General features: G+C 44.8%; 1 protein-coding gene across 2 annotated transcripts in view; it reads right to left on the bottom strand.

Annotated features, from left to right (window-relative positions):
* ppp3ca (protein phosphatase 3, catalytic subunit, alpha isozyme) overlaps nt 1-20,133 on the bottom strand; it is an 81,716-nt gene that overhangs the window by 7,539 nt on the left and 54,044 nt on the right. For both annotated transcript variants that reach the window (XM_042311464.1, XM_042311465.1), the window contains exons 3-8: nt 18,613-18,737; nt 16,358-16,469; nt 13,903-14,048; nt 13,559-13,698; nt 8,580-8,657; nt 8,337-8,431 (exon numbers count right to left, since the gene is read on the bottom strand). In XM_042311464.1, coding sequence (XP_042167398.1) covers nt 8,337-8,431; nt 8,580-8,657; nt 13,559-13,698; nt 13,903-14,048; nt 16,358-16,469; nt 18,613-18,737 — 696 coding nt within the window. The remainder of the gene's footprint in view (nt 1-8,336; nt 8,432-8,579; nt 8,658-13,558; nt 13,699-13,902; nt 14,049-16,357; nt 16,470-18,612; nt 18,738-20,133) is intronic.

Genomic DNA, 20,133 nt, shown 5'->3' with positions numbered 1-20,133 from the left:
GATACATTCATCACGCTGTGCATCACTGAGGGATACATTCATCACGCCATCACTGTACATCACTGAGGGATACATTCATCACGCTGTACATCACTGAGGGATACATTCATCACGCTGTGCATCACTGAGGGATACATTCATCACGCTGTACATCACTGAGGGATACATTCATCACGCTGTACATCACTGAGGGATACATTCATCACGCTGTACATCACTGAGGGATACATTCATCACGCTGTGCATCACTGAGGGATACATTCATCACGCCGTACATCACTGAGGGATACATTCATCACGCCGTACATCACTGAGGGATACATTCATCACGCTGTACATCACTGTGAGGGGGATACATTCATCACGCTGTACATCACTGAGGGATACATTCATCACGCCGTACATCACTGAGGGATACATTCATCACGCTGTACATCACTGAGGGATACATTCATCACGCTGTACATCACTGAGGGATACATTCATCACGCTGTACATCACTGAGGGATACATTCATCACGCTGTACATCACTGAGGGATACATTCATCACGCTGTACATCACTGAGGGATACATTCATCACGCTGTACATCACTGAGGGATACATTCATCACGCCGTACATCATTAATGCCGTGGATTTCTCCATTTTGAGCCCACTCCTATATCAATGAGGCAGCATGTGTTATTTTGCTGCAAGCATATGCATGACAATACGTTTGAAATCCTGTCCATTCCCGAGACGGCATTGTTTTTTCCCTCTCACACCTCTCTCACTCATGCCTCCAGTTGTGGACAGAAAACAGAGCGTAATGATGTGCTTCTTCTGCAGGCATATTCACAGTGACTGGAAGGACCAAAGAAGGTCATTTTGAAGACAACAATTTGAGAAGAAAAAAAGCACGTCTTTGAAACAGCAGTGGTTGATGGGAGCTATCTCTTGGATTATGACAGTGCTTTCCTATTTTACTTCCACTATATACAGAATAATCATGATATGAGTTTTGTTTCTTGACAAACAGATACTAGAGGAAGGAACCTTTTTATTCAAAGAGGTAACACAATCCATGAAATCAAACACATTATTTGTCTAAAAAAAATAAAAGACATCTGTATAAAACAATGAAGGCCATCTAATAATCTATGAAATCACACCAAGATCAGAGGTCTAATTACACACTGGCTGTTCAGAGTATCCTGAGGATAGTAGGCTGGAGCAACATTCATAGTCTTATGGGGCTGCACACCTTGATATGTGTATGTGTTTGTGTGTGAGAGACATTAACACAGTGAAGGAAACAGACCGAGACAGATAAAGAGAAAGCAACAGACTGGCAGCGACAGACAGAGTAAAAGACATTGCAACAGGCAGAGACAGAAACAGAGGAAGAGACAGAGACAGAGGAAGAGACAGAGACAGAAACAGAGGAAGAGACAGAGACAGAGGAAGAGACAGAGACAGAAAGAGGAAGAGAAAGGGACAGAGACAGAAAGAGGAAGAGAAAGGGACAGAGACAGAAAGAGGAAGAGAAAGGGACAGAGACAGAAAGAGGAAGAGAAAGGGACAGAGACAGAAAGAGGAAGAGAAAGGGACAGAGACAGAAAGAGGAAGAGAAAGGGACAGAGACAGAAAGAGGAAGAGAAAGGGACAGAGACAGAAAAAGGAAGAGAAAGGGACAGAGACAGAAACAGAAAGAGGAAGAGAAAGGGACAGAGACAGAGACAGAAAGAGGAAGAGAAAGGGACAGAGACAAAGACAGAAAGAGGAAGAGAAAGGGACAGAGACAAAGACAGAAAGAGGAAGAGAAAGGGACAGAGACAGAAAGAGGAAGAGAAAGGGACAGAGACAGAGACAGAGACAGGGACAGAGACAGAGACAGAAAGAGGAAGAGAAAGGGACAGAGACAGAAAGAGGAAGAGAAAGGGACAGAGACAGAGACAGAAAGAGGAAGAGAAAGGGACAGAGACAGACAGAAAGAGGAAGAGAAAGGGACAGAGACAGAAAGAGGAAGAGAAAGGGACAGAGACAGAAAGAGGAAGAGAAAGGGACAGAGACAGAAAGAGGAAGAGAAAGAGGCATAGTGACAAACAAAGAGAAAGAGAGACTGGCAGAGACAGACATAGAAAAAGACATAGCAACAGGCAGAGACAGAGGAAGAGACAGAAAGAGGAAGAGAAAGGGACAGAGACAGAAAGAGGAAGAGAAAGGGACAGAGGAAGAGGAAGAGAGAGGAAGAGAAAGGGACAGAGACAGAAAGAGGAAGAGAAAGGGACAGAGACAGAGACAGAAACAGAGAAGAGAGACAGAGACAGAAACAGAGGAAGAGACAGAGACAGAAACAGAGGAAGAGACAGAGACAGAGACAGAAACAGAGGAAGAGACAGAGACAGAAAGAGGAAGAGAAAGAGAAAGGGACAGAGACAGAAAGAGGAAGAGAAAGGGACAGAGACAGAAAGAGGAAGAGAAAGGGACAGAAAGAGGAAGAGAAAGGGACAGAGACAGAAATAGGAAGAGAAAGGGACAGAGACAGAAAGAGGAAGAGAAAGGGACAGAGACAGAAAGAGGAAGAGAAAGGGACAGAGACAGAAAGAGGAAGAGAAAGGGACAGAGACAGAAAGAGGAAGAGAAAGGGACAGAGACAGAGACAGAAAGAGGAAGAGAAAGGGACAGAGACAGAGAGAAAGAGGAAGAGAAGGGGAGAGAGACAGAGACAGAAAGAGGAAGAGAAAGGGACAGAGAGAGAGACAGAAAGAGGAAGAGAAAGGGACAGAGACAGACACAGAAAGAGGAAGAGAAAGGGACAGAGACAGAGACAGAGACAGAAAGAGGAAGAGAAAGGGACAGAGACAGAAAGAGCAAGAGAAAGGGACAGAGACAGGAAGAGAAAGGGACAGAGACAGACAGAAAGAGGAAGACAGAGAAGAAAGGGACAGAAAGACAGAGACAGAAAGAGGAAGAGAAAGGGACAGAGACAGAAAGAGGACAGAAAGAGGAAGAGAAAGGGACAGAGACAGAAAGAGGAAGAGAAAGAGGCATAGTGACAAACAAAGAGAAAGAGAGACTGGCAGAGACAGACATAGAAAAAGACATAGCAACAGGCAGAGACAGAGGAAGAGACAGAAAGAGGAAGAGAAAGGGACAGAGACAGAAAGAGGAAGAGAAAGGGACAGAGGAAGAGGAAGAGAGAGGAAGAGAAAGGGACAGAGACAGAAAGAGGAAGAGAAAGGGACAGAGACAGAAAGAGGAAGGGACAGAGACAGATGAAGAGAAAGGGACAGAGACAGAGGAAGAGAGAGGAAGAGACAGAAATAGAGACATACACAGAAAGAGACAGAGAGAAACAGTGGCACAGGACAGTGACAGAGAAAGGAGATGAGATGATCAAACATTAGTTGCCCCTCTTGAGCCCCAGAAGTGAAGTGCGGACACTGTTTCATCAGGAGATATAAAGCAACATGGAGATGGCCAGCCATACCGACAGTCCCTCCCACACTCTTACCATGGCTCACTATCCATCTCCATCAAGCCACACAATGAACAGCACCAACCAACACACATATGATCCAACATACATTCACTACGTATATACTGGTTCACATAGACTCATACGTTAACACTACAAATACATACCTTTATATATCAAATACAATACACAAAAAATATGGAGAAATATTCAGACCCCTTGACTTGTTCCACATTTTATTTCTGTCACGTGTGCTCCCTCTCCGGCCTCTAGGACATCAGGCCGCTCACTATGGTGCACACCTGTCACCATCGTTACCCGCACCTACGCGACGTCAGACTCACCTGGACTCCATCACTTCCTTGATTACCTGCCCTATATATGTCACTCCCTTTGGTTCCTTCCCCAGGTGCCATTGTTTCATGTCTGCGTTGTTCAAGGTTCTGTATTATGTTCTGTTTATTTGATTAACTCTCACTCCCTGAATTTGCTTCCAGACTCTCAGCGCACATCATTACAATTACATTACAGCCTTCTTCTAAAATTGATTACAAAGATTTTTTTCCCTCATCAATCGACACACAATACCCCATAATGACAAAGCAAAAACAGTTTTTTAGAAAAGTTAGCCAATTCATTCAAATAAAAAAAACTGAAATACCTTATATAAGTATTCAGACCCTTTACACAGTACTTTGTTGAAGCTCCTTCGGCAGCGATTACAGCCTTGAGTCTTCTTATGTAGTATTATGCTACAAACTTGGCACACCTGTATTTTGGGAGTTACTCCCATTCTTCTCTGCAGATCCTCTCAAGCTCTATCAGGTTGGATGGGGAGCATCGCCACACAGCTATTTTCAGGTCTCTCCAGAGATGTTCAAGTCTGGGCTCAGGCTGAGCCACTCAAGTACATAAAGAGACTTGTCCCGAAGCCACTCCTACGTTGTCTTGGCTGTGTGCTTAGGGTCGTTGTCCTGTTGGAAGGTGTACCTTTGCCCCAGTCTGAAGTCCTGAGCGCTCTTGAGCAGGTTTTCATCAAGGATCTCTTTGTACTTTGCTCCGCTCATCTTTGCCTTGATCCTGACTAGTCTCCCAATCCCTACCGCTGAAAAACACCCCCACAGCATGATGCTGCCACCACCATGCTTCAACGTAGGGATGGTGCAATGTTTCTTCCAGACGTGACACTTGGCAATCAGGCCAAAGAGTTCAATCTTGGTTTCATCAGACCAGAGAATCTTGTTTCTCATGGTCTGAGAGTCTTTAGGTGCATTTTGGATGTCATGTGCCTTTTACTGAGGAGTGGCTTCCATCTGGCCAATGAGCTCAATTTTGATTGGCTCAAACGCATTAAGAAGGAAAGAAATTCAACAAATTCACTTTTCCACAAATTATTATTTGGGAGAGCTTGGCTGGTGACACGTTCAGTGATTTATTTAGAATTCAAGGCACACTTAACCAGCAAGGCTACCACAGCATTCTGCAGCGATACGCCATCCCATCTGGTTTGCCCTAAGTGGGACTAACTATTGTTTTTCAACAGGACAATGACCCAACACATCTCCAGGCTGTGTAAGGGCTATTTTGACCAAGAAGGAGAGTGATGGAGTGCTGCATCAGATGACCTGGCCTCCACAATCACCCAACCTCAACCCAATTGAGATGGTTTGGGATGAGTTGACCGCAGAGTGAAGGAAAAGCAGACAAGTGCTCAGCATATGTGGGAACTCCTTCAAGACTGTTGGAAAAGCATTCCAGGTGAAGCTGGTTGATAGAATGCCAAGAGTGTGCAAAGCTGTCATCAAGGCAATGGGTGGCTACTTTGAAGAATATCAAATGTAAAATATATTTAGATTTGTTGAACACTTTTTTGGTTACTACATGATTCCATATGTGTTATTTCATAGTTTTGATGTCTTCACAATTAGTCTACAATGTAGAATGAGTAGGTGTCTCCAAACCCTTGACTGGTACTGTGTACAGTTTGAGTAGGTGTCTCCAAACCCTTGACTGGTACTGTGTACAGTTTGAGTAGGTGTCTCCAAACCCTTGACTGGTACTGTGTACAGTTTGAGTAGGTTTCTCCAAACCCTTGACTGGTACTGTGTACAGTTTGAGTAGGTGTCTCCAAACCCTTGACTGGTACTGTGTACAGTTTGAGTAGGTGTCTCCAAACCCTTGACTGGTACTGTGTACAGTTTGAGTAGGTGTCTCCAAACCCTTGACTGGTACTGTGTACAGTTTGAGTAGGTGTCTCCAAACCCTTGACTGGTACTGTGTACAGTTTGAGTAGGTGTCTCCAAACCCTTGACTGGTACTGTGTACAGTTTGAGTAGGTGTCTCCAAACCCTTGACTGGTACTGTGTACAGTTTGAGTAGGTTTCTCCAAACCCTTGACTGGTACTGTGTACAGTTTGAGTAGGTGTCTCCAAACCCTTGACTGGTACTGTGTACAGTTTGAGTAGGTGTCTCCAAACCCTTGAATGGTACTGTGTACAGTTTGAGTAGGTGTCTCCAAACCCTTGACTGGTACTGTGTACAGTTTGAGTAGGTTTCTCCAAACCCTTGACTGGTACTGTGTACAGTTTGAGTAGGTGTCTCCAAACCCTTGACTGGTACTGTGTACAGTTTGAGTAGGTGTCTCCAAACCCTTGACTGGTACTGTGTACAGTTTGAGTAGGTGTCTCCAAACCCTTGACTGGTACTGTGTACAGTTTGAGTAGGTGTCTCCAAACCCTTGACTGGTACTGTGTACAGTTTGAGTAGGTGTCTCCAAACCCTTGACTGGTACTGTGTACAGTTTGAGTAGGTGTCTCCAAACCCTTGACTGGTACTGTGTACAGTTTGAGTAGGTGTCTCCAAACCCTTGACTGGTACTGTGTACAGTTTGAGTAGGTGTCTCCAAACCCTTGACTGGTACTGTGTACAGTTTGAGTAGGTGTCTCCAAACCCTTGACTGGTACTGTGTACAGTTTGAGTAGGTGTCTCCAAACCCTTGACTGGTACTGTGTACAGTTTGAGTAGGTGTCTCCAAACCCTTGACTGGTACTGTGTACAGTTTGAGTAGGTGTCTCCAAACCCTTGACTGGTACTGTGTACAGTTTGAGTAGGTGTCTCCAAACCCTTGACTGGTACTGTGTACAGTTTGAGTAGGTGTCTCCAAACCCTTGACTGGTACTGTGTACAGTTTGAGTAGGTGTCTCCAAACCCTTGACTGGTACTGTGTACAGTTTGAGTAGGTGTCTCCAAACCCTTGACTGGTACTGTGTACAGTTGAAGTCGGAAGTTTACATAAACATAGGTTGGAGTCATTAAAATCCGTTTTTCAACCACTCCACAAATTTCTTGTTAACAAACTATAGTTTTGGCTAGTCAGTTAGGACATCTACTTTGTGCATGACACAAGAAACTTTTCCAACAATTGTTAACAGAAAAATGATTTCACTTATAATTCACTGTATCACAATTCCAGTGGTCAGAAATTGACATACACTAAGTTGACTGATTTTAAACAGCTTGGAAAATTCCACAAAATTATATCATGGCTTTCGAAGCATCTGATAGGCTGATTGACATCATTTGAGTCAATTGGAGGTGTACCTGTGGATGTATTTCATGGCCTACCTTCAAACTCCGTGCCTCTTTGCTTGACATCATGGGAAAATCAAAAGAAGACCTCAGAAAAATAATTGTAGACCTCCACAAGTCTGGTTCATCCTTGGGAGCAATTTCCAAACACCTGAAGGTACCACATTCATCTGTACAAACAATAGTACGCAAGTATAAACACCATGGGACCATGTAGCTTTCAAACCGCTCAGGAAGGCTGTACTCTGGTGCAAATCAATCCCAGAACAACTGCAAAGGACCTTGTGAAGATACTGGAGGAAACAGGTACAAACGTATCGATATCCACAGTAAAACAAGTCCTATATCGACATAACCTGAAAGGCAGCTCAGCAAGGAAGAAGCCACTGCTGCAAAACCGCCATAAAAAAGCCAGACTACGGTTTGCAACTGCACATGGGGACAAAGATCGTACTTTTTGAAGAAATGTCCTCTGGTCTGATGAAACAAAAATAGAACTCTTTGGCTATAATGACCATCATAATGTTTGGAGGAAAATGGGGGAGACTTGCAAGCCGAAGAACACCATCCCAACTGTGAAGCACAAGGGTGGCAGCATCATGATGTGGGGGTGCTTTGCTGCAGGAAGGACTGGTGCACTTCACAAAATAGATGGCATCATGAGGCAGGAAATTTATGTGGATATATTGAAGCAACATCTCAAGACATGAGTCAGAAAGTTAAAGCTTGGTCGTAAATGGGTCTTCCAAATGGACAATGACCCCAAGCGTACTTCCAAAGTTGTGGTAAAATGGTTTAAGGACAACAAAGTCAAGATATTGGAGTGGCCATCACAAAGCCCTGACCTCAATCCTATAGAAAATGTGTTCGGCAGATCTGAGGAAGTGTGTGCGAGCAAGGAGGCCTACAAACCTGACTCAGTTACACCAGCTCTGTCAGGAGGAATGGGCCAAAGTTCACCCAACGTATTGTAGGAAGCTTGTGGAAGGCTACCCGAAAAATTTGACCCAAGTTAAACAATTTAAAGGCAATGCTACCAAATACTAATTCAGTGTATGTAAACTTCTGACCCACTGGAAATGTGATGAAAGAAATAAAAGTAAAATAAAATCATTCTCTCTACTATTATTCTGACATTTCACATTCTTAAAATAAAGTGGTGATCCTAACTGACCTAAGACAGGGAATTTTTACTAGGATTTAATGTCAGGAATTGTGATAAACTGAGTTTAAATGTATATGTATGTATATAAAAACTCTACAAATACATGGAATAGACAGACTGACCTTTGTTGTTGTAAACGTCAAGGTAGTTTGGCGCTGAGAAGATAGTGATGAGGGAGGGGAAGCCGGTGGTTTGGCTCTTCCGGTACATGCGGTAGCTATAAGACAGCACAGATAGAGAGGGGGACGGGTTTTCAGGTTAATCATCTGGATGAATCATGAATCGTATGAAAGCTAAAAGTGTTTGTAAGAGAGAGAAAGAAGAAGATATAAAGAGAGAGAGAAAGATGTGGTGTTGGTACATACCCAGCATCTTGTGCTTCATGTGCTCGGATGACTGATAATAAGTTATTGTTCTGTAGGAACTCACATACAGCTGGATAACTGCACGGCAGAAGAAGGAGAAAAGGTTTTGGGGATGGCATATCTAAATTCACACTGTTTGACACATATAACAGAGCAACACAGCTAGCACTGACCTATGTAACCAAACAAAATGCAGAATACATACTGTAAGTATTGTGTAACGGAGCATATCTGAATACACAGTGGAAGAACACTATATGACTATAGTCACGAAACAGAGAATACAATATGATACCCCTGGTCCAGCCACAGACTAGAACATTGACATTGTCCTACAACACAACAAAACAGTTCAGAGCGTCAGCAGGCGTCAGTGTGTTGTTATCAGAGCACTGCTCAATATGATGTAAATCAGAGCAGCCCAGCCCATCCCAGGCCAACCCAACCCAGCCCATCCCAGCCCATCCCAGGCCATCCCAGCCCAGCCCATCCCAGGTCAGCCCATCCCAGCCCAGCCCATCCCAGGCCAACCCAGCCCAGCCCATCCCAGGCCAACCCAGCCCATCCCAGCCCAGCCCATCCCAGCCCAGCCCATCCCATCCCAAGCCAACCCAGCCTATCCCAGGCCAACCCAGCTCATCCCAGGTCAACCCAGCCCATCCCAAGCCAACCCAGCCTATCCCAGGCCAACCCAGCCCATCCCAGGCCAACCCAGCCCAGCCTATCCCAGGCCAACCCAGCCCATCCCAGACCAACCCAGCCCATCCCAGGCCAACCCAGCCCATCCCAGGCCAACCCAGCCCATCCCAGCCCAGCCCATCACATCCCACAGCTCCCAGTTCGCCCCAAAGCAACCTAATACCACTCACTGGCTCAAAAACACAACAAACCATGTCAGCTATTATTTGACTGCTAACTGGCTGTCAGTTCTACCCTGACAGGTAATGTGAGATTTTTTGCTACATTTCCCCATCCTTTAAGCCAACTGTTAACAAGATGGCCGGTTTGACAGCATTGTTCCTCCGCCTCTGTCTTCTCCCTCGACACAGATCACTCCTTCCCTTCCATCTCTCTTCCTATCACGTGCTCCAGTTTGGGCTGGAGGAGTGGGTTGTCATAGCAACAGCTCATTGCAGAGCCCCAGGGGAATTGTGGGATAGATGGCAGTGTTGAGCTGATACCGGCCCCTGCCCGGACTCTTGTTTTACACCCACGATGCATTTCAACCGCCTGGTTTGGAGTAGGAGGTTCCTATGCACATGTCTACTCCTCCTCTCATCTCCTCTACATCCCTCTCCTTCAACCTCACAACCCCCACCAGCAGTCTAATGTATCACCCCTCTGTATGTCACTCCGTCCTACTGATTCAGACAGAGATACAGTTTTAGCTTCAGCTTGATTCCAGTCCAATTCCTGAAGGTCTGAATGTGTATACATACGGTCATATAATCGTATAGTCTATTTTGTGAGATGATGAACAGAAAAAAGAGAGACTATGATCGCCATAATTAAAACATGCACATTTCTGTTAAATTATCAGATTCATAAAATAACAGGATAACAAAGGTTCATGAAAAAATGGTATGCACATGCTAACGACTCAAGCTCACATATTGATTGGCCCGAATGTGCATAGTTTTTTAATCCATGACTCAGTGGGTCAGAGGAGGGGGTCTTCTCATATCTGTGTCAGATTTGGCACCTGGGGCGTTTCTCTGAACCTGTGTATTGGTAAAACTTTCAGGTGCTGAAACCTTAGGGTTACAGGGTGACTGATGAGAATCATTACAGAAACTTTCCCTGAAGAAAACATTAGAACCCCTCACTGACAAACCAGGCCATAAGCCTTTTCACCTCATCATATCAAAACAAGCTCAGTCCATCACCTAGCAACAAGGATTCTGGGTGGAACTACATAAAGTGTTTTGTTGCTGTCTGATAGTTCCCTTAATGCATTACTGTGGTCAGTCAGAATGAGACAGCACACATAAACACACAAAGCCTTTTAAACATGGACATAAGCCAGCTGGGATCCATCCACACCACCTACTATCACCAGGGATACCATAGTCCCCCTCACAAACTGACTGGCCAACGCCCTGAGAGGTGCACTTGTTTCTGTGTGGAAATGCATCTAATGAGGATGTGTAAATCTAACACAGCCATGCATTGTACAAAACTCTCCATCCATCCCAGGGCCACCCCTAGCTTTTTGGGGTGGCCCACCTTGCGGGCAAAACATTTTAGTGCCCTCCCTCTTGGCAGTGGAATTTTTTTTTTGCAGTGTTTGACTTCATTTCCCGCAACTCTACACATTTTACCATGAAGTGGAGAGAAGTTTTGTCGTTTTAAAGTTAATTTCCTGCAGTTCTAAATATTTTGCCATGACTTATGCCATGTTCAAATGATATCTGAGTGAGAGTGACTAGCAAAATCATTGAGGGCCCCCTGGGGGTCAGGGCCCATGGGCACATGCCCTTCTTGCCCAGTTGGTAATTTGGTGATAATTACTACAAGGTTTAGATACAGTGGGGTCTAAAATGATTGACACCCTTAATAAATAAAGATGAGGAATTATGACTGTATAAAATAAATAATTCAAATACTGAGGTACGTTGCGTGCTCAAAACATTTTGAAATTCTATTATTTTATTCTAATATAATTGCTCAGAGAAAGAGATTCTGTTTGAGAATAAAAAAAGCTAGGGGTCAAAATTAGACACCCCTAAAGATTCTTATGAATAATGTAGTCAAACGTCTAGTATTTGGTCCCATATTCGCATGCAATGAGTACAGTACATCAAGCTTGTGACTCTACAAACTAGTTGGATGCATTTTGCAGTTTGTTTTGGTTGTATTTTATGTGATTTTGTACCCAATGGGAATGAACGGTAAATCACAATGACACAATACATTATTTACCATTCATGATATATCCAGTGTTTAGTTGGAATGGAATGTCCGTATCCTGTATATTTGACTGTGATATGTGGTTGTCCCACCTAGCTCTCTCAAGATGAATGCACTAACTGTAAGTCACCCTGGATAAGAGTGTCTGCTATATGACTCAAATGTCAAATGTAAATGTTTTACATACAGATCTCATATTACTGTACTGAATTATTATTGTTTTTTGTTGTTGTTAATATTGGTGTCACAAATCTATTATTTGTACATTTATTTATAAACAAATATAGTTATTTGTTACATTTGACTGTGTAAAACTGTAAAACTGTGTAAAACCTAGCAGCGCTACTTATTTCTCTGAGAGTGAGCTGGGTATATAACATTTTTGTTAAAAAAACACGAGTATTTGTCTCTCTGAAATGAAACCATCAAGTGATAGATTTGAAACAAATACAGGTCTGTCATTGAACAGCCCCATGCCTTTATTAGATAGTGAAAAAACACACCAATCTCTTCCATAATTTCTGTAAACAATAAAACCTCATTTACCAACATTTCTGAAAATGGACATAGCGTTTTGGAATGAAACTCTTCAATTTCAAAGCTGCTGATGCACTACCAAATTTAGAAATTCCACATTGTGTATTCTACTTTTTGTGTGTATACTTTTGACCCCTTTTTCTCCCCAATTTCGTGATATCCAATTGGTAGTTACAATCTTGTCCCATCGCTGCAAAGCCCTTACGGACTCGGGAGTGGCGAAGCCGTACGGCTTCTTGACACACTGCACGCTTAACCCTTAAGCCAGTCGCATCAATGTGTCGGAGGAAACACCGTACACCTGGCGACCGAAGTCAGTGCAAATGCACCCGGCCCGCCACAAGAGTGGCTAAAACGCGATGGGACAAGGACATCCTTGCCGTCCAAACCCTCCCCTAACCCGGTCAACACTGGCCCAATTGTGTGCCGCCTCACGGGTCTCCCGGTCGCGGCCGGCTGCGACAGAGCCCGGATTCAAACTCATTTCTGTAGTGACACCTCAAGCACTGCGATGTAATGCCTTAGACTGCTGTGCCACTCTCAAAACTAATTTGAGACCCAGATTGAGTTTCTTTTTGGGGGCCCCCTAGTGGTCGTGGAAGGTATTAGTCTACCCGCAGTAGTATACCCGCAGTAGTCTGTAGTCTGTGTATAGGCAGAGGTTGAGCTGACCCACCCCTTCCTGCTGCCAACCCCTCTACCCCTCCCCTCAGCCACTGCCATCCACAGCCCCATCAAAGTTTCGTCAGCGTGTTAAATATTTAAGTGTGAGAAGGTTTACTCAGGAAAGAAAAACAAACAACAGAATAACGTCCGTACCCTGAGCTCCTGGAAAGCCTATTGTATGAAGTCCATAGATCAAGGGCTTTCCGCCCAAATTCCCTCTGCACCCAGAATGTAGGTCAGAGCAGCGGCTGCATCTCACACAGACATGACATATGACGCCACACACTATGGCTTACAGGATACAGAGCAGAGGCAACACAGATGCGCATATGTGGTGTGTATTTATGTGCTGTATATCTGTGTGTCTGTACAATTTTGTGTGTGTGTGTGTGTGTGTGTGTGTGTGTGTGTGTGTGTGTGTGTGTGTGTGTGTGTGTGTGTGTGTGTGTGTGTGTGTGTGAGATAGGATTTATTCCTTTTGGTTTGGAGGTATAGATGTAAGATATTAATTTGAGCCAGTTTGCTACAGCAGGAGAATAATCCTGAAGCAACAGGAAATGTGAATTATTATGTGCATTGTAATTAATATACATTTTTGTAATAGTTGATACATTTTTCCTTAGTGCAAATCAAGTCTGACATTTTAAAGTGGAAATGGCAAACTTTAGAAGAAGTTTTAAACCTAAAATGCCCAACAAACGTGCACTTCCAGCTGTGCAGGAAAATTCTCAACAACAAAAGAGTGATCAAATTAAGATCCTACACCTGTAATTGTTTGGACAACAGATCCAGACGGTGGTACCTGATGGCTCTAAAACATGAGGAACAGTAATGAGAGAAAGGGTTGAGGTGGAGAGAGAGCTGACCTGTAGAAGTAGGAGCAGCCTCGGACTGTGTTGTGGCTGAAGAACTCCTGGGTCTTCTCGTTGCCAAAGTCCTCCAGAGGATCAGACCACAGTAGGTCACACATGGGTCCAAACGCTGGAGGCTCCTTGAACCGGTCTATCTACAGCAGAGAGAAACATGCTGAATTCAGACACAAGCAAATACACACATTTTCAAACACAAAAATGCACACACACACACTCACATGCAGGTTGGCAGGCACACAAAATGCACATATACTGTACTCAAGTACGCAAAGACAAGAGACACAGTCAATGTGATATTCCTATGCATGGCTCGGTACTGCTAGGGTGTGGTTCAGTACCTTCTTTATGTCATCTAAGGTGTGTATTTCTGGTGAGAGTCCTCCGTGGACACACAGGAACTGCTGGTTCATGAGGGCAGCCAGGGGAAGGCAGTCAAAAGCGTCCATACATGAATCGTACACTTGCTCCGAGTACTTGATTTTACCTGATTTCCACAGAGAGGGGCAGACAGAGAGACAACTAGATCAAAAGAATGATACACACAGGGACTCATCATCAGTAAAGGTGAAATCCTGATATCAGATATGGGCTAATAGCTTCAATTGTTATAGAAGCTGACCATTGACATTAACGCATGTTTCAAAAGTAACAGAGATTTCAGCCTCCAAGAAAGATCCAACACAATATCTCATCCTCAAGAGCATCCAACCATCCTCTTTCTATACTCACACACACACAGAAGATATGCTGTATTGTGGGATGAAACTGAGCAGAGATAAACAAGATGACCCTCATCATGCACTTCTTCATGGATGTATGAATAGAGACCTAGAGAACACCTCTACCTTCTGTCCCATTCCTCCCCAGACAACACCTCTAACTTCTGTCCCATTCCTCCCCAGACAACACCTCTACCTTCTGTCCCATTCCTCCCCAGACAACACCTCTACCTTCTGTCCCATTCCTCCCCAGACAACAACTCTACCTTCTGTCCCATTCCTCCCCAGACAACACCTCTACCTTTTGTCCCATTCCTCCCCAGACAACACCCCTACCTTCTGTCCCATTCCTCCCCAGACAACAACTCTACCTTCTGTCCCATTCCTCCCCAGACAACAACTCTACCTTCTGTCCCTTCCTCTCCAGACAACACCTCTAACTTCTGTCCCATTCCTCCCCAGACAACACCTCTACCTTCTGTCCCATTCCTCCCCAGACAACACCTCTAACTTCTGTCCCATTCCTCCCCAGACAACAACTCGACCTTCTGTCCCTTCCTCCCCAGACAACACCTCTAACTTCTGTCCCTTCCTCCCCAGACAACACCTCTACCTTCTGTCCTTTTCCTCCCCAGACAACACCTCTACCTTCTGTCCCTTCCTCCCCAGACAACACCTCTACCTTTTGTCCCATTCCTCCCCAGACAACAACTCTACCTTCTGTCCCTTCCTCCCCAGACAACACCTCTACCTTTTGTCCCATTCCTCCCCAGACAACAACTCTACCTTCTGTCCCATTCCTCCCCAGACAACACCTCTAACTTCTGTCCCATTCCTCTCCAGACAACAACTATACCTTCTGTCCCATTCCTCTCCAGACAACAACTCTACCTTCTGTCCCATTCCTCCCCAGAGAACAACTCTACCTTCTGTCCCATTCCTCCCCAGACAACACCTCTACCTTCTGTCCCATTCCTCCCCAGACAACACCTCTACCTTTTGTCCCATTCCTCCCCAGACAACAACTCTACCTTCTGTCCCATTCCTCCCCAGACAACACCTCTACCTTCTGTCCCATTCCTCCCCAGACAACAACTCTACCTTCTGTCCCATTCCTCCCCAGAGAACACCTCTACCTTCTGTCCCATTCCTCTCCAGACAACAACTCTACCTTCTGTCCCATTCCTCTCCAGACAACACCTCTACCTTCTGTCCCTTCCTCTCCAGACAACACTTCTAACTTCTGTCCCTTCCTCTCCAGACAACAACTCTACCTTCTGTCCCTTCCTCTCCAGACAACACCTCTACCTTCTGTCCCTTCCTCTCCAGACAACAACTCTACCTTCAGTCCCTTCCTCTCCAGACAACACCTCTACTTTTTGTCCCATTCCTCCCCAGACAACACCTCTACCTTCTGTCCCTTCCTCCCCAGAAAACACCTCTACCTTCTGTCCCATTCCTCTCCAGACAACACCTCTACCTTCTGTCCCTTCCTCTCCAGACAACAACTCTACCTTCTGTCCCATTCCTCTCCAGACAACAACTCTACCTTCTGTCCCATTCCTCTCCAGACAACACCTCTACCTTTTGTCCCATTCCTCCCCAGACAACACCTCTACCTTCTGTCCCTTCCTCCCCAGACAACACCTCTACCTTCTGTCCCATTCCTCTCCAGACAACACCTCTACCTTCTGTCCCTTCCTCTCCAGACAACAACTCTACCTTCTGTCCCATTCCTCCCCAGACAACACCTCTACCTTCTGTCCCTTCCTCTCCAGACAACAACTCTACTTTCTGTCCCTTCCTCTCCAGACAACAACTCTACCTTCTGTCCCATTCCTCCCCAGACAACAACTCTACCTTCTGTCCCATTCCTCCCCAGAGAACAACTCTACCTCCTCACCTCTTGCTTGTTCCTCTCCCATATCTACCTGTCCTCCTCACCTTCTGTCTCAAGGAACAAGGCATGAGATATGTTTTCATCAATAGTGCTCCAGGTGAGACAAGGTATTGATAAGTCCCCGTCAGAAGTAAACAGAAAGAAATAGAATGTCTCTGGAGAGACAGAACTCACATTCTTGTTTGAAGGTGAAGTATTCTGTCAAATGTCTACATTCGTGGTTTCCTCGCAGTAAAAATAGCGTCTTTGGGTAGAGGATTTTCAACGACCAAAGATACAAAACACACTGTCAAGAGAGTAGATAAAGAGGGTTATTAGCTCAGTTTATATACACACAAATACACACCATGATAAAATACACAGTTCGGGGGCATGCACCAGGCTGCAGCTTGACAATAACAAATCAACGTTATATAACATGACATAGGAATGCCAAAATCAGACTGCATCACGATCAATGACTGCCCTAAGCTCAAATCAGAATGATAAAATCAGATTGCATCACGATCAATGGCTGCCCTAAGCTCAAATCAGAATGATAAAATCAGACTGCATCACGCATCACTCAAATCAGAATGATAAAATGGCTGCCTGCCCTAAGCTCAAATCAGAATGATAAAATCAGACTGCATCACGATCAATGACTGCCCTAAGCTCAAATCAGAATGATAAAATCAGACTGCATCACGATCAATGACTGCCCTAAGCTCAAATCAGAATGATAAAATCAGACTGCATCACGATCAATGACTGCCCTAAGCTCAAATCAGAATGATAAAATAAGACTGCATCACGATCAATGACTGCCCTAAGCTCAAATCAGAATGATAAAATCAGACTGCATCACGATCAATGACTGCCCTAAGCTCAAATCAGAATGCCAAAATCAGACTGCATCACGATCAATGACTGCCCTAAGCTCAAATCAGAATGATAAAATCAGACTGCATCACGATCAATGACTGCCCTAAGCTCAAATCAGAATGATAAAATCAGACTGCATCACGATCAATGACTGCCCTAAGCTCAAATCAGAATGCCAAAATCAGACTGCATCACGATCAATGACTGCCCTAAGCTCAAATCAGAATGATAAAATCAGACTGCATCACGATCAATGACTGCCCTAAGCTCAAATCAGAATGATAAAATCAGACTGCATCACGATCAATGGCTGCCCTAAGCTCAAATCAGAATGATAAAATCAGACTGCATCACGATCAATGACTGCCCTAAGCTCAAATCAGAATGATAAAATAAGACTGTAACACGATCAATGACTGCCCTAAGCTCAAATCAGAATGATAAAATAAGACTGCATCACGATCAATGACTGCCCTAAGCTCAAATCAGAATGATAAAATCAGACTGTAACACGATCAATGACTGCCCTAAGCTCAAATCAGAATGATAAAATCAGACTGCATCACGATCAATGACTGCCCTAAGCTCAAATCAGAATGATAAAATCAGACTGCATCACGATCAATGGCTGCCCTAAGCTCAAATCAGAATGATAAAATCAGACTGCATCACGATCAATGACTGCCCTAAGCTCAAATCAGAATGATAAAATCAGACTGTAACACGATCAATGACTGCCCTAAGCTCAAATCAGAAAAAAGTCTAAAATTGACCTTTATTTGAACTCTAATTGTCCTCCATTTAATCATAGATGATTATGCATCACCTCAGATGAGCAACCCCCAGTCATTGATTTGGTGACAGCTGATAAAGATAGTATGATAATCATGAGAATTGGTGGAGCCAGTCTGTTTAAGGACAATCAACCCCTCATGCCAACAGGAAAGCCCTCCTTTATGCAAATGCAGCGTGTCAGCATCTGCATTGTGACTGATGATTCGTCCTTCCTCCTCGCGGTTTTTCCAGGGCTTCAGTGCACTGTAGCTCCTCGTCACGCAGAGCGTGGAAGCAGCAGAGTGCAAGGAGGGGCACAGGGAGGGATCACATCTCGGTGGAAACAGCAGAATGCCTTCAATTTAAAGGAGAGCTCCTGATGGCTCCTTATAGGAAAGCCCTCCAGTCACAACCAAACAGGTAGAGAGATAATATTTGGGGATTGGGAGCTTGGGCAGAAATCATCATAACCAGGTCTGGAGTAGAGGAAGCTGGTGGGAGGAGCTATAGAAGGACGGGGCTCCTTGTAATGGCTGGAATGGAATCAATGGAACGGTATCAAACATATAAAAACCACGTTTGACTCCGTTCCATTCCAGCCATTACAATTTGCTGTCCTCCTATAGCTTCTCCCACCAGCCTCCACTGGTCTGGCATGTGTATATGGTATATCTCTCTCTGTGCATTGGATTCAATTGAGGTGTTGAATTAAACACTGGTATACGTACAGACAAAGATACTAATAGTTTATGAGGATTAAGGGAGGAGGATGTTCGGTGGGTGTCTCTTACCTCGATACTGAAGTATCCCCGGTCCACATAGTCTCCCAGGAAGAGGTACCGCGTCGTAGCCGGCGAGCCACCCACCTCAAACAGCTTCATAAGGTCAAAAAACTGCCCATGGATGTCCCCACACACTGCAAAACATCAATTCCCACACCATGAGAACACATTAACACATTATCACTGGGTCTGTTAGCACTACTACATACTGTACATAACAGAGAGGATTTTATAGAAGATAAAGGATACAAGGGTGTGTGTGTGTGCTTGGATGTCTGTCTGTGTGTGTGGTACAGAGAAAAAAAGAGAGTGTGTGATGCATGCTTTCCCTGTGTAAGTTAGACAGTAGAAGATCTGTGCTGCTTCTTGGCTCATTGATTCTCCCAGAGAGAGAAAAAGACAGAGAGAGAGAGAGAGAGAGAGAGAGAGAAAGAAAGAGAGAAAGAGAGAGAGAGAGAGAGAGAGAGAGAGAGAGAAAGAAAGAGAGAGACAGAAAGAGCGAGAAAGAGAGAGAGAAAGAGAGAGAGAGAGAGAAAGAGAGAGCTGTAGAAGTTGCAAACTCTTGTTGCCGTGGCAACATGATTTTTATGAGAAGAAATAATGAAATAAAATAGTTTTCATTTCTCTCGCCCTCACGCAGTGTTGGCATGGAGATGCTGCCTGGGTTTATGCCCCAGATGCCTCTCTCTTTCTACCCCCAGTAGGAGGTGTGGGTGGCTCCGTGACCCTGGGCCTGGGGGAGGGAGCCTGGGAGCTTGGGACTGGCTGGCTGCTCCACTCCCCTGAAGACAATAACAACTGGACTCTGCGAGCTCAACACTGTGGCACTACAGTGCAAACATACATTTTATTATTTCATCTTTCCCCTGTTTTCTACTCTTTCACTCTATTTCGCTCCCACTCTCCTCTCTCTCTCTCCTCTCCTCTCCTCTCCTCTCTCTCCTCTCCTCTCTCCTCTCCTCTCCTCTCTCCTCTCCTCTCTCTTCCTTCCTTCATTCATTCATTCCTTCCTCTCCTCGCCTCTCCTCGCCTCCCTCTCCTCTCCTCTCCACTCCTCCTTCCCCTACTCCCACGCCACTCCTGCATCCTCTCTCCTCTCCTCCCACTCCACTCCTGCATCCCCTGTCCTCTCCCCCTTCCCCCCTATCCTCTCCTCCCCTCTCTCTCCTCCTATCAGCTCCACTGTGGCCTTCGCCCACTCAAAGCTCAGAGCAATGTGAGTATGTGGGAGCCTCTGCTTGTGTGACTAAAGGAATCAAACACACACACAGACATACGCACAAATAGCATATGTGAACAGCACATACAGTAGTACATGAATGCATAAACACACACAGATACACATTCATGCACAAGTATGCACAGATGTTTACACACAGTGCTACTGAGGGCACAGTAGTCCAGTAGTCCTACATAGAGCTCCACAGTTGCAGCTCCATGCAGACAGATGTCCATGCACTGATACACACATCATCATCCATATTTCATGCTGAATAAATAAAGCATGTTAGCCTCCTTTTGTGGTGCTAG

The sequence above is a fragment of the Oncorhynchus tshawytscha genome, linkage group LG33 (genome assembly GCF_018296145.1).
Source record: "Oncorhynchus tshawytscha isolate Ot180627B linkage group LG33, Otsh_v2.0, whole genome shotgun sequence".
NCBI classification, from domain to species: Eukaryota; Metazoa; Chordata; class Actinopteri; order Salmoniformes; family Salmonidae; genus Oncorhynchus; species Oncorhynchus tshawytscha.
The sequence above is the reverse complement of the archived record's forward strand: the minus strand, read 5'-3'. Positions and strand labels throughout refer to the sequence as shown.